The sequence below is a fragment of the Monodon monoceros genome, unplaced genomic scaffold, assembly GCF_005190385.1.
Source record: "Monodon monoceros isolate NGI ecotype Baffin Bay Population unplaced genomic scaffold, NGI_Narwhal_1 Super_Scaffold_19, whole genome shotgun sequence".
In the NCBI taxonomy this organism is placed as follows: Eukaryota; Metazoa; Chordata; class Mammalia; order Artiodactyla; family Monodontidae; genus Monodon; species Monodon monoceros.
The window spans coordinates 56,646,130-56,661,794 of NW_021703775.1; the positions used below are offsets into that span (position 1 = coordinate 56,646,130).

A 15,665-nucleotide genomic window follows, 5' to 3' on the forward strand; every position below is an offset into this window, starting at 1 on the left:
AATGTTTTGAATTATCTTACCTTCTCCTTGCCTCATTGGACAGTATTCCTGTGATATAGGGAGTGAGGTGACCGACTATCCCAGTTTGCTAAACCAGTACTACTTTCAGGGCTAAAACTGGGAAAGTCTGGGGCAAACCAGGACAGTTGGTCACCCTGTGAGGTAGAGGGAAACCATTACTCCCAGTTTACTGATGCGGAATCAGCAGCAAGCCACATGATGAGGAATCAAGTCTGTGGGGTCCAAAATAATATTTCCCTAAGGCCCAAGGTACTTAGACTGTTTGAGAGAAGGCTCACATTCCTTGTTTTTTTCCCTTACTGCACCTTTCTCCCTTAAAAGTGACCACATTTAATTCCCAGCTAAGAAAATCGTATTCTCTTGACATGAGAATGAGATAATAGGTGGTAGGTAAGTCCCAGTATTGAATCTGTAATCTAGAGGAACAGAATATTGTTTAAACAAATTTTTATTATAGTAGAAAAGTAGTAGGGATGAGTTATTAAGAAGAAGAAAATATTAGGATAACTTTTATATAAATGCATAATAAAGCAGCGTCAAAGAAGAAACTGTACTATTGATTGAGATCGCATAGTTGTTTGCTATCAATGACTATCTTTTCAACCTTTCTGTCAAGGTTTTTAACGGGACTCTGCGCGTAAGACACAATTTTCTAGAGGAAGCCAAGGGGTGATTAGACTGAAATCAAGTTTTCATATACCCTAATTTCTTTAAGAAAGCTATTTTTTTGAGACCTCAAGAAAAATGGAATAGCTCTATAAGTTGTTCCAGAGCAGTGGTTTTTCGTACCCTGTACAATCTCCAAAGTGCCTTAACACCATGAGGAAGGAAGTACTGATTTGCCCATCAGAACGTTGCTGCGCTCCCAACTCCACTTTCATCAGTTCTTATGTTTGGGGCATTTCCCGTAAGATTTCACTTTAAAATCAAGTATAAGTGCTCAACTGTTATTAAAAAAAGTTTTTTTAAGAAAAAGTTCTCTATGACACCAAATAAATCCTACTTTTTTAAAAGATCACTCTAACTGCTGTGTTAAGAAGAGACAATAGTAGGGCAAGGATTGGAACAAAGAGACTAGTTACAAGACTATTGCAGTAATCCAGGTAAGAAATGGTGGTGGCTTGGGGCAAAGTGATATTGGTGGAGGTGTTAAGTAGAGGTCAGAGATATGTATATATTTTTTCTGAAGGTAGAACCAACAGGATTTGCTGGTGGATCAACTATGAGCAAAAGAACAAGGATGACTGAGCTTTCTGACTTGAGCAGCTAGAGGGCGGAGTTGGGGAAAACTGCAGGTGGAACAAGTTGGAGTTTGGGGCCTGTTCAGTTCCACGTGATGATTAGACACCACATGGAGAAGATGTAAGTGTAGTACGTCAGTATACAGACCTGGAGTTTCTTAAGGGAGAAGATAGACATCACTAGTATAGATCACATTTAAATCCATGAGATCACCTAGGAAATAAGTACAAATAGAGAAAAGAGAGGCTTCCTCTGAGGATGAGATGCTTAGCGTTCTGGAGGGTGAGAATCTAGTAAAGGAACAACCAGTGATGAGAAGGTAAGAGAGAATCTGAGGAAGAACCATCAGCTGTGTCAGATGCTGCTGGGCGGTGAAGCAAAATATGGCCCGGCTGTTTCCGTGGAGCAGCGGGAACATAGACCTGCCCGCCTGAGTGGGTCCCGGAGAGAATGGGGGAAGGTAGCCTGCAGACGGCTGGTCCTGGTCGTTCTTTTGGGCAGTTTGACTGGTAAGGGGAGCAGAGAGATGAGGCAGTAATAGAAAGTGGTGAGATTAGGGATCAAGCAGGGATTTTCTGAAGATAGAATTCACTTTTTTTTAAAAAGTACAACATGTTCTTATGCTAAAGAGAATGAACAGATAAACAGGAGAAACTCGACAGTGTAGGAGAGAGAGAATTGCTCATCTGATACACTCACAGCCCCCAAGAAAGGATGGGACGCAGTGCACAAGTGGCAGGACGGGCACTCCTGGTGACGAGAAGGCAGAGCGCATGAGGATGGAAGTTGTAACAGGTCACACCAGACCAGGTGTGGCCACTGTAGTGCACATTCCCTCAGCCTTTGTTGAGGCTGGATATTATCGTTCTATTACGATTTTTTTAACTCTTTACAAATCTGGTAAAAGTTTGTAAAATTTACCTTTAATTACTAGTGAGATAAACCCTTTTTCACTTTATGTCATTTGTAGATTTTTCTTTTGTGAATTACTGGTTTTCAAGATAACTTTCTGGAGGAAAGAATAAAACATGTTTTAAATTATTTTAACATCACAGCCTTTTAATATTAAAAGTCAGTCTAGGGGGGATTATATGTCTTGTGTACGTAGGGGCCAATATTAACTATTTAATAAGTACCCCTTCGTTGTATGCCTCTACTTTAGAGGTGGACATTCTAGCTAGATACAAGTGTTTATTTTCTTTTTTTTTTAACAACTTTATTGGAGTATAATTGCTTTACAATGGTGTATTAGTTTCTGCTGTATAACAAAGTGAATCAGCTATATGTATACATATATCCCTATATCCCCTCCCTCTTGCATCTCCCTCCCACCCTCCCTATCCCACCCCTCTAGGTGGTGACAAAGCATCTAGCTGATCTCCCTGTGCTACATGGCTGCTTCCCACAAGCTATCTATTTTACATTTGGTAGTGTATATATGTCCATGCCACTCCCTCACTTCGTCCCAGCTTACCCTTCCCCCTCCCCGTGTCCTCAAGTCCGTTCTCTACATCTGCATCTTTATTCCTGTCCTGCCCCTAGGTTCATCAGAACCATTTTTTTTTCTTTTAGATTCCATATATATGTGTTAGCATACGGTATTAGTTTTTCTGTTTCTGACTTACTTCACTCTGTATGACAGATTCTAGGTCCATACACCTCATTACAAGTAACTCAATTTTGTTTCTTTTTATGGCTGAGTAATATTCCATTGTATATATGTGCCACATCTTCTTTATCCATTCATCTGTCAGTGAACACTTAGGTTGCTTCCATGTCCTGGCTATTGTAAATAGTGCTGCAATGAACATTGTGGTGCATGACTCTTTTTGAATTATGGTTTTCTCAGGGTATATGCCCAGTAGTGGGATTGCTGGGTCGTATGGTAGTTCTATTTGTAGTGGTTTAAGGAACCTCCATACTGTTCTCCATAGTGGCTGTATCAATTTACATTCCCACCAACAGTGCAAGAGGGTTCCCTCTTCTCCACACCCTCTCTAGCATTTATTCTTTGTATATTTTCTTCATTAATTTGGTTTTACCTTTTAAAGCTCTAATCATAACTACAATTTAGAATTGTATTTCTGCACAAGGATCTCACACTTCTTACTATAATGAGAGTACATATGAACTTCAGAATCAAACTGAGTATAAATCCTGGATCCACTGTTATTTCTTCACTGTGGAGCCTTCAGCAAAACACTGGACCTCTCTGTATTTTCTCATCTATAATATGAAGCTAGTACCTACTTCATAGGGCCATAGTGAGAATTAATTACATAACTACATGGAGTCCAGTGTCTGACACACAGCATGAATTAAAGACTTCTGTAAGCATGGATACATCTAGGAACATTAGTATTCAATGAAACTCCTACCGTGATTTGTGCTTTTGCAGTATCACTGTCTTTATTCTTTGTATGCATTAATGGCCTTATTTTTTTCTACTTTTTTAGTAACATTCACTTTATCTTATAACCCTCTACTAATATAAGATGAGATAATCCTTTAACATGCAGAATTTTTGCACGTGTTTATTCGTAAGTTTTAATCATCATGAAAATTTGGAACCAAATGAATATTATGTTGCAGGCTGTCTTAGGAAATAATTAGTCATTGATTAGGCTTTTTTTAAATCTACAGAAATACTTACATTCTCAGTATAATATATATACAGATTTGAGCAAAAGAAACACACGAATGATTAACTAAAATGACAAAATTATAGGCAGGTGAAAAAAGGGGAATGTTTTCACTTCTTCTAACTAGACATTCTGTAGCCTGTCACATTCAGTGAACGAGTGTATAATAAGATTATTGGTAATAACCGTGCTTTGTTCTCAGTCACATCTCTGCCTTCGTCTCTACGCTTGTAGATCTCAGGCATATGCTTTTTTCTACACCCGTAAGCTCCCCATAATGTGGTGGTTGCATTTTGTTTCTTATTAGTGTGAGTTTTCCTCTAATACCAGTCCTGCCCCTGCTCACCTGGCCCTCGGTGTTCTAGTCAGGTGTGTTGTGACTCACACCATATCCTGCAAGATTCATGAAGCTTCCAGGATGCCCTGACATTTGGGGAGTCGGGGGAAGTGTAGGAAGTGATGGGTTAGGTGTGTGGGAAATATGTGTGGGAAATAGGGGGTAAGAAGCTCACCATAGAGTTTGAATGTTTTTGCTACAATGGCTTTATGGTTTATCATATGGTATAAATCCCTTTTTATTATTTGGTAATGCTACTATTCTGTAACAAACTCTTTCAGCAGCAGTTAGGTTTTAAAAGTGCATATTTAATGAAAAAGTTTATATTTCTCAAGAAAGCTGTTGATGAACAGATAACTTGAGTAAAATGTTTATTACCATTTATCATCCACTGTGAGGGCCATGATGATAGCACTAATCCAATGAAACAAATCTGTTCGTAGAAGCATCTAGCATTTACTTCAAAACTTCGTCATTATTTTAAGGAGGCTGAGCCAAAATTAAGTATTTATCACATGCAGCTGAAAGAACTGCATTTAAATATCACTCTGAAGCATGACTTTTCATTTAGATCAAATGACCACTCCTCTAAATTAATTTTGCTCATTTTCAATTCCAAATTTCCTTATGTACATAAATAAAATGAAGCTATAGCTATTAATATGTTGGCTCCATTAGCAGAAGACCTCTGCAGAAAGGTAAATGTTGCCATTTTTGTATCCGTGTTATCGGATGCTTCAAAAAGAAGATCAGCTAAGTCAGTTCCAGTAGTGGTTTAGCTTTTTTTCCCCCCAGTTCTTGGAAATTTAGGAAGTTTTTTCTGCCAGAGATGAAACATCTTTCATTATTTTGAATGCTACTGTAAATTCAGCTCGGCACGGCATGTGTGTCTGTTTATGCATTATTTGGTGGACCACAGCATCATGGTGAAAATTAGTGTTCTTATTAAATAAAGTAACCTGTGAAGCAGAAATGTACTTGGAATTTGACATGGTACCTACATAATTCATAATTACCTCCAAACAAGCTGGGATGTTCTGAATTGAAATAGAAACTTAAGTTATCAAAATAACAGACTTTAAAAAAAAATTTAATATACGCAGAGTAACTGAACTGCAGGCTATCTGTGATAAAGATGGTTGAATGCAAAAAAAGTAATTCAGCATGACTGTACATGCTTTATTTGCTTGCCCATCATTAGGTAGGTTTAAAAATGTTTAAGCCTTTCAAGAATATAAAATGGGAAAAAGACAGTCTCTTCAGCAAGTGGTGTTGGGAAAGTTCGACAGCTGCATGTAAATCAATAAAGTTAAAACACATCCTCAGAGCATGCACAAAAATAAACTCAAAATGGCTTAAAGACTTAAACATAAGACACGACACTATAAAATTCCTAGAAGAGAGCATAGGCAAAGCATTCCCTGACATAAACTGTACAAATGTTTTCTTAGGTCAGTCTCCCAAGGCAATAGAAATAAAAACAATAACAAATGGGACCTAATCAAACTTACAAGTTTTTGAACAGCAAAGGAAACCATAAAAAAAAAAAAAAAAGACAAGAAGACAACTTACGGAATGGGAGAAGATATTTGCAGATGGTGCATCTGACAAGGGCTTAATCTCCAAAATATACAAACAGCTCATACAACTCAACAACAAAAAAACAACCCAATCAAAAAAGTGGGCAGAAGACCTTAATAGACATTTCTCCAGAGAAGACATACCGATGGCCAGTAGGCACCTGAAAAGGTGCCCAACATCACTAATTATTACAGAAATGCAAATCAAAACTACAATGAGGTACCACGCCACACTGGTCAGAATGGCCATCATTAAAAAGTCTGCAGGGATTCTCTGGTGGCGCAGTGGTTGAGAGTCCGCCTGCCGATGCAGGGGACATGGGTTTGTGCCCCGGTCCGGGAAGATCCCACATGCCGTGGAGCGGCTGAGCCCGTGAGCCATGGCCGCTGAGCCTGGGCATCCGGAGCCTGTGCTCCACAACGGGAGAGGCCACAACAGTGAGAGGCCCACGTACCGCAAAAAAAAAAAAAAAAGTCTGCAAACAACAAGTGCTGGAGAAGATGTGGAGAAAAGGGAACCCTCCTACACTGTTGGTGGGAATGTAAGTTGATGCAGCAACCATGGAAAACAGTATGGAGGGTCCTCAGAAAACTAAAAATAGAATTACCATGTGATCCAGCAATCCCACTCCTGGACATATACTTGGACAAAAGTATAATTCAAAGAGATACATGCACCCCTATGTTCATAGCACTATTCATAATAGCCAAAACATGAAGACAACCTAAATGTCCAATGACAGATGAACGGCTAAAGATGTGGTACATGTATATACAATGGAATATTACTCAACTGTAAAAAAAGAATGAAATAATGCCATTTGCAGCAACATGGATGCAACTAGAGATTACCATACTAAGTAAAGTAAGTCAGAAAGAGAAAGACAGGGACTTGCCTGGTGGTGCAGTGGTTAAGAATCCACCTGCCAATGCAGGGGACATGGGTTCAAGCCCTGGTCCAGGAAGATCCCACATGCCATGGAGCAACTAAGCCTGTGCACCACAACTACTGAGCCTGCACTCTAGAGCCCCCCGGCCACAACTACTGAAGCCTGCGCACCTAGAGCCTGTGCTCCGCAACAAGAGAAGCCACCACGATGAGAAGCCCACGCACCACAATGAAGAGTAGCCCCCACTAGCTGCAATTAGAGAAAGCCCGCGCTCAGCAACAAAGACCCAACGCAGCCAAAAGTAAAATAAATTTATTTTTAAAAAAAGACAAATACCATATGATATCACTTATATATGGAATCTAAAATGTGGCACAAATGAACATATCTACAAAACAGACTCACAGACATAGAGATCAGACTTGTGGTTGCCAAGGGGGAGGGGGGAGGGAGTGGGATGGACTGGGAGTTTGGGGTTGGTAGATGCAAACTATTACCTTTAGAATGGATAAACAACAAGGTCCTACTGTGTAGCACAAGGAACTATATCCAATCTCCTGGGATAAACCATAATGGAAAAGAACATAAAAAAGAATGTATATATGTGTATAACTGAGTTACTTTGCTGTACAATGAGATTGGCACAATACTGTAAGTCAACTATACTTAAATGTTTTAAAAAATGTTGAAGCCTTTGAAGAATTACTTTGTAAATCAGCCAGGGTATCTTATAATTGTGCTATAAACTTTTTAAAATAAACAAGTTGCCTAATTGCAGTTGCATTTCTTTCAAAATTCATTGGAAATCTGTAATCAAAGAATTCAACAAATGGAGTGCCAAAAACCTTAAGTTTTTGGAAGTTTTGATGAATCGCAGTTATAAAAAACAAAACTGGCAACTGGACATTAAAATCTATCCCTACAAACACCAAGGAAGAAATGAACAAATTAAAACAGTGAGAGCTCAATTATGCACAGTATTTATTCTGAAATTTGTAAATACACCTTGGGTATATTATAGGAAGAATCTTCTAATGGCTTCCTTAATTTTAATTGGATAAATGTATATTCTAGAATGGAATGGAATAAAATTGAGAAGGCTTAGATTTTACAGCCTCTAAATTTGTCATAACAATTAAAAGAATGATAGAGACAACTTATTTGCGTTTTGTGTTGTGAAAATATTTGTCAAAGGCACTCTGAATGGAGAGACTGTGAACCAGGGGGCTGAGATATTTACACTTTCCCCATGAAAAAAATAGAATTGAGAGTCTCCTCCATATAGCAGAATTTACTCTGAGCTCTATCGTACTATCAACCGTAAAAATGAAACTTTGAAGAATGTTGCAAGCAACTGTACGAAAAATTTTAGAAGTCCATATTTTAAAAAAAAATACTGGGCTTCCCTGGTGGCGCAGTGGTTGGGAGTCCGCCTGCCGATGCAGGGGACGCGGGTTCGTGCCCCGGTCCGGAAGGATCCCACGTGCCGCGGAGCGCCTGGGCCCGTGAGCCATGGCCGCTGGGCCTGCGCGTCCGGAGCCTGTGCTCCGCAGCAGGAGAGGCCACAACAGTGAGAGGCCCGCGTACCGCAAAAAGCAAACAAAAATACTACCTTCTTCTGAAAAATGCCAGTGATGACATGGTATTAGAGCTGATGCATCCAAGAAACTGCTCAGCATATGAGTACAGACCATAAGTATTTCACTTATTTTTAATGTTAAATAATATTTTAAGTTTTTATTTAAAAAGAAAACTTAAGGGCTTTCCTGGTGGCGCAGTGGTTGAGAGTCCACCTGCCGAGGCAGGGGAAACGGGTTCGTACCCCGGTCCGGGAAGATCCCACATGCCGCGGAGCGGCTAGGCCTGTGAGCCATGGCCACTGAGCCTGCGCGTCCGGAGCCTGTGCTCCGCAACGGGAGAGGCCACAACAGTGAGAGGCCCACGTACTGCAAAAAAAAAAACTTCACTAACACAACATTGTAAATCAGCTATACTCCAATAAAAAAATTATTTTAAACTTCACTATGCCAGACATGTTATTTTTTAGGTTCACCATAATAATAAACCAATTTGTTAGACAATAAATATCTCAAAAAGTATATAATTTTATTTCTAACCTCTTTGTTCTCAAAAATGTTTCTGTTTGCTATAATGGAAGAGAATCTGGAAAAGAATACATATGTATATTCTTTTATATATATATTTATACATATATAAAAACTGAATCACTGTGCTGTATACCTGAATCATTCAATCAATTATACTTCAATAAATAAATAAAGATTTCTGTTTGGACTATAAATTAAATGGTGACCAGATCCAGATGCCAAACTACATTTTGCATATTCAAGACTCATTATGGATTAAGAAGACAGATTGAAACTTCAGCTTCATTGAAGTATTTGTATTCTCTTGTATTTAATGAAATCAGAAAAAGAATAGTATAAATAAAAGGGAAAAATTTCACCAGCAGCAACCAAATAAGGAAAGTGCATAATCTAATGCAATAAACTTCAAAATCTGGCTGTGATGGAAAGAAACAAAGTGGTAGAGCAATAGCCAGTGGAATAGTGGCTACCTACAAGGTTACTGAGGCAAAGTGGGACCCAGAAATATCACGCCCAACCAAGATGTCATTTTAGTATAGAGATATTTTCAAATATAAAAAGGTTCAGGCAACATTTCACTAATAAGCACTTTTGAGGGGGGAAAAAAATTAATAAAATCCAGATATTTAAGAGATGAACCAACTGAGGAGTAGAGAAAGCCAAGGTAAAATGGTCATGAGGATTGGATCAAATATACAACTAATTTTGAACACCTGAGAATTACAGGACAGAATGCCATTGTTATAAACCTGGATGATGGGAAGAATAATAAACAGAAGTACAATTAAAGAAAATAGAAAAAGGGCGTGCCCAATTTTATAAAAGTGCTCAATTTACCTTGTCTCTTGTCTAAGTAGACACAAAGAAAGATATCTTAAAGGCTCTTAAAACCTTTTGGAATAAAATATCTTAGGGCCATAATCCTGGTTTTAAGAAGTTCTTACTCATTTTTCTCCCAGAAGGAGGGAGTAAATAGGACAGTTTTTGTTCAAGACATACCAGTCTTTTAAAAATTTTTTCATGTTCTTGAATCATCCTGCAGAGATGTAAAAAAGAGATGATTTACTTGTTTGTTTTGAGTTCTGTTTCTATTTCAGAATTTTATCTCCTTAATTACAAACTCTTTGTTCACAGGCAGTTTAAACATTTAATAATTTAAAAGATTTTACTGCGTGTTTAATCTTACGGGTCAACTGCTCGTGATTTTCGGAGTTTCTGCATCAGAAACTCTGGAGGCAGGGCCAACAGTCTGTGTTCCACCAAAGCCCTTCAGTCGATTCTGATATGCACTAAACAGGTTTGGCTGGGGGCCCCGAGAGTTTGCATTTCTAGCTCCCAGGTGATACTGATGCTGCTTCTCTAGGGACACACTTTGAGAACCACTGCTAAAGGGAAGGTGAGTTGGAAAGAGGCCCATCTGGAAGTAGTTGCTCCACCTAGGCCTTTGAGGCGCTGTGACAAGGAATTGCGAAGTTCTGCAGAGTTTCCCTGAAGGATTCTGACCCACTGGTCTCCACCTGGCTGTCATCTCCTTATACACCTCAGAGAGGACATTGTAAGTAATGACAATAGCTGACAGTTACTGAGTGCTCGTTACATGCCAGGCACTGTTTTACATACTTTACGTGAGTTCCTCGCTTGTTAACTTCTGAGATGGGTAGTCTTATCCCATTTTACAGATGAGAAAACTGAAGCAATAATTTCCCAAAGTCGCATAGCTAGTAAGTGGCAGAGCCAAATGCAAGCTGTCTGACCCAGAGGCTACACAACAAAAGCCACATCAACAAAAGTTCAGATTATTTTATGTTCTGTTGGAAGATGACACCACTCAGTTCTAGAACTTTGTAAAAAGTTACTCTCTTCTATCTCGAAGTTTATTCCTTCAGCTTCTAAAATGATTTAAAGCAGTTCAGCAAATTATATGATACAGAGTAGAAAAGTTACAAATAAAAATAGACACCAACCAGAAGGGGAAAAAATGTTACCAAATCTGAAGATGGGCAACTCATGTATGTACGTGTTTAAGTAGACAAAAGACTTGGGCTCAATCTCAGGAGTAAGTTACTGCCTGGTTCCTCATGTAGAAACGTTTGATAACCATGTCTGTACATTGTCTTCAGTAGTTTCACAAAAAGTATAGTTAACAGTGTTCAAATGGATGTGTCCCATATCAGTAACCTAAAACCAAAGGCATGAAGTCAAAACGTGACCTGGAGAAAAGATTTCCTGCCTAGTCCGAACAGAATATTATCCCGTTACTTGTTTTCTAACAGCCTGCTCTTCTACTAATCTCAGGTAAGGTCAGAACTAGGAAAGATAAGCAAGTGTTCATTAGACTCTCCCAGATAACAGGATTTTCTATTTTGTTTTTAAATTTCCTGCCAACAAAAATTTGTATTCAGATAGTAAAGACTATTTAAATTCTATTGCACCTTCTATAGAATTAGATGCTTTCCAAAATAAAAATGATTATCTAACTTAGTTTAGATGGTGGTGGAAGTAAAATAATTGGAAAGTGAAAAGTTTACTCAGAAAATGTGGAAGTTAAGATTGGGTGTAGGTAAGATTACCTTATGGTAATCTGATTTCTGAGAATAAGATGTAAAGTTGAGAAGGAAATTTAGACTTGATAATCAAACACTGTATTTTGTTTTAGAGATGATATTCATTTTGTTGATTATTGATTGTTTGGCCTTTTCTCTAGTCTTAGGACTTAAGGAGATGTTCTTAACCCTTTGAGTCTCCTTTAAAACCACAATGAAAGCTATGGGCCACCTCTCTTAAAAACAAATAGATCATGCAAAATTTTATATATGATCATGAAAAGAAAAATAAAAGTTATAGGACATAATTTTGTAAAAGGTCTTTCTAGACATCCTAATATATTTCTTGGATCTAGTAATTACCTATTCATGTAATATGTTTAAAGAGTTGAATTTTCTGGTTAATTTAAAATTCTGCTTATGTCATATTTTATTATACTAATACCTAAAAAAACACTTTTCAAAGAACGGAATACAACAACTATGCCATCTATCTTTGGTGATTATGAAAGCCTTTCAGGATCTTGTAATTCCTTAGAAACAGTATTAGCAACCCTAAATTTTATTTAATATGCAAAAATAATCCAGTATACTTCAGTTTTCTCATACTTAGGTTGCAAATGTTTGAACTTACTGCCATCAGATTCTCTCATTTTTGTGTTTCAGAATTGCCATTGCCTTCAGAAAGTGTCGATACTATTATTTCCGATATTCCATTTGGGAAAAAGTTTAAGTTAGGAAAAGACATCAAACACATTATACAAGAAATGGAAAGGTGAGTTGTTGAATTTATTTCCACAATTTTTGAGCTATTGGGCATTTAACCAAAATGTATCATAGCTCTTAAGATTTGATTGCATTTTAGTAATTTCCCAGTTTTTATAGCTTAATTTTCTAAGGTTTCAAATCAGAAGTTTTTAATTGAAATAGTTATTCTATATCATCATACTATAAGTTTATTCAGGAAAAGATATTAATTTTTCATTACTGCCTGAAATTTGAATATGTAAAACAATGACATATTTCAGTTTCTGAGCTAGTTAATTTACGTATTTACTTCTAATTCTCCCCAAAACCCTATCTCCTTTGTGTTAATCCCCCACACTTTACTGGAGAGAACCTGGGACCCAGAAAGATGATCTTTCTCAAGATCACAGAGTTACTAAGCAGCAGAACAGAATTTACAAACAGAACATTCAGTCACATAGAATGGACACTTTCACTGATTGTGAAATGAAAATGCAAAGGTGCTATTCATGTAGTGATTCTCAGGTCAACCTCAGGGAAAGTGTTTCTTGGAGAGGTTCAGACAGTGAGGCCTGAATATGTATTTTCCTGATCATTTCAGTTGATAAAAGGGAGAACCTTTCACAGAGGAAAGAAAGGACATGGATAAGGAGTCAGTTCATATTAAATTGTCTCAACTGAGCATTTGATGGTGCAGGATAACATACACAGTCAAGAGCCTGTATGTAACCCTGTTACGCAGTTACCTAAGTCATGACATCACCTGGGATCTCAGCATCTGTAATTCAGACATTTCCTGAGCTCCTATGTCCCCTTATATGTGCCTGACAGCACATTCCCCTCGAGATTTTGTAACTCTGACTTCATTTTAACATCATTTCAGGAGCTTCTGAAAAATACTGATGCCCATCCTCCACTCCTCCCCACCGAGGCTAACTTAACTGGTCCAGGGTAGAATCTGGGCGTTGGTATTTCTTAATGGCCCCCCAGGTGATTCTGTTGTGCCACCAGGGTTAATAAGCACAGCCTTTGCTGGCGAGGTAACTCACCAGGTATACTGTGAAGCCAGCTCGTTGTGAGATACTACTCTGGGAGCATGCTACACTTAATATGGAGATTTACAGTTAACCTGAACTTTGCACCAGAGATGGTGGCTTAGCCTACCTGACGATCTAGTGCTGTGTATTTTAAACATTTCCAAAAGTCAGTGGAGGGCAGTGTTTGGAGTAGACAATCTTTTCAGCTTTAGTAAAATTAGACCAGCCTCACTTTCTCTACACCAGTTTTGGTTTTTGTTCTAGGTAACTGAAAATGAGGCAGTGATAGATATGACTGTCCTCACATTGTTTCAGGAAATTTAAATTTTTACCTGAGAATCAGGAAGACATTCAAGATTTCCCACATAACTCAGGTGCCTCCATAGAATCAGTTCAAAGTTTATGTATTTGTACATAAGGAACTTTCCCTGCTCCTGTGACCAAGCTTCCTTGCCACCTGCCCTCAGCCTTTATCGTTTGGCCTTTGACTTTTCTGGTTTGAGGTTTTATACAGGCCGTGTAGTGTAATGTAGTGGTGAAGATCACGGGCTTTGAAGCCAGAATACCTGGGCTGTAATCTTGGCTCTATTACTCAATAGATCTTCTGTCACAGGCACGTTGCTTAACCACCCTGTGCCTCATCTTTAAATAATAGTACCTACTTCATAGTATTGTCCTGAGGAGTCAGTGGATTTAAAGCTCTTAGAACAGTGCTAGGCACCTAGAAGGGCTGTTAGCTCTTTTTTAGTGTAAACCACTTCCAATGCTTTGGGAAAGTAGATGGGGATGTATATAAATATATATAAGTACACATACCTTTTTTTCCCAGTGGTTTACCAATAGTTTAAGACTCCAGATAGTAAATGGAAGGGAATGGAGGGGGAATTGTGTTAGTAAAAATAAGAAAAAATACAAGAGGTCAGTAAACCTGTTTACAATAGGCAGTGGAAATAGTTGGCCCTGAATGTCAAACAGCACTGGATTCTTCAGGAAAGGACATGCAATCAGAATTTTAACTTCCCAGACAGATAATTGCTCTGGTCAGTTATTTCCTCCTTCGATTTATTTCAGCAATAACAATTTCACGTATGTAAAGTGCTTCAGAGAAGTATAATATTTGCGCTTTCCTCTCAAATACAACCATGTAAAACAGATGAGCAAAATTAGAAATTAAACTTGCTAAGCTTCAAGGAAGAAGTCACTACATCCCCAAAAGACTTGAGGTGAATTCATGGAAGAAACATGATTTCAATGAAATTTAGAAATTTGCAAAGAATAAAAAAGGAGACCGCACCATGTTTTATACATACAGATATTCAACAAGTATTTCTTGAGTAAATAGTGAAGCAAAAAGCGTGTTCAAAAAACAGTGAGTAGGACTTCCCTGGCGGCGCAGCGGTTGAGAATCCCCCTGCCAATGCAGGGGACACAGATTTGAGCCCTGGTCCGGGAAGATCCCACATGCCACGGAGCAGCTAAGCCTGTGCGCCACAACTACTGAGCCTGTGCTCTAGAGCCCACCACAACTACTGAAGCCCACGCGCCTAGAGCCCACGCTCCACAACGAGAAGCCACCGCAATGAGAAACCCGCGCACCGCAACGAAGAGTAGCCCCCGCTCGCCGCAATTAGAGAAAGCCGGCGCGCAGCAACCAAGACCCAACACAGCCAATAAATTAATTAATTAATGTTAAAAAAAAAAAAAACCTCATTAAAAAAAAAATGAATATACCAGACTGCTTGGAACAGAGATTAGTGGTAGAAGGTTAAGGCCTAATGCCTTCCAAGTTCAAATAATTCGGGTATTTGTATCACCTACCCCTAGTCTTGCAGGTTCACATGCAAAGAGAAATCTCTTTTGTGTTGTTTGATACAGAGTTTCCCCCAACTTATTGACCACATATATATTCTTGGGTTGTTTTTTTTTTTGAGCAAGAAATAATCTCTCATACTACACTAGTGTTCAGAGGAATACAATTTGGGAAATGTTGCTTTATAATTTCTGAATAGCTTTCTTAGTAAGAAATTATGTGTATATGACCATGGAAAGTTGCCTAGAAGAACATTTATCAAAAATGTTCATCTCTGAGTGGCAGGATTTCAGGTGATTTTTACTTTCTTATTTTCTCCATTATGTGAAAAAATTTATAGTAAATTAATTGGTGAATGTCCTGCTAGACATTATTCCATGGACATACACACAAATAGATAACGTGTTTTCAATTCTAGCCATACATAAATAGGATCATCCTTAATTTACTGCACTGTATAACCTTTTTTTTTTTCCCACTCAAAAAATATGTCACGAGAGCTTCTCTGGTGGTGCAGTGGTTGAGAGTCCACCTGCCGATGCAGGGGACACGGGTTCGTGTCCCGGTCCGGGAAGATCCCACATGCCACAGAGCGGCTGGGCCCGTGAGTCATGGCTGCTGAGCCTGCGCGTCCGGAGCCTGTGCTCCGCAACGGGAGAGGCCACAACAGTGAGAGGCCCGCATAACGCAAAAAAAAAAAAAAAAAAA

The 15,665-nt window shown here is 38.6% G+C and overlaps 1 protein-coding gene across 7 annotated transcripts in view; it reads left to right on the forward strand.

The window, feature by feature from the left end:
- Positions 1-15,665, forward strand: part of THUMPD2 (THUMP domain containing 2) — a 45,786-nt gene that overhangs the window by 26,137 nt on the left and 3,984 nt on the right. For 2 of the 7 annotated variants that reach the window (XM_029231834.1, XM_029231835.1), the window contains exon 9: positions 12,030-12,138. In XM_029231834.1, coding sequence (XP_029087667.1) covers positions 12,030-12,138 — 109 coding nt within the window. Of the gene's footprint in view, positions 1-10,183; positions 10,376-10,994; positions 11,681-12,029; positions 12,139-14,218; positions 14,501-15,665 lie in introns of those variants that run through there. The other 5 variants (XR_003794888.1, XR_003794889.1, XM_029231837.1 and 2 more) reach the window with 5 other exon arrangements.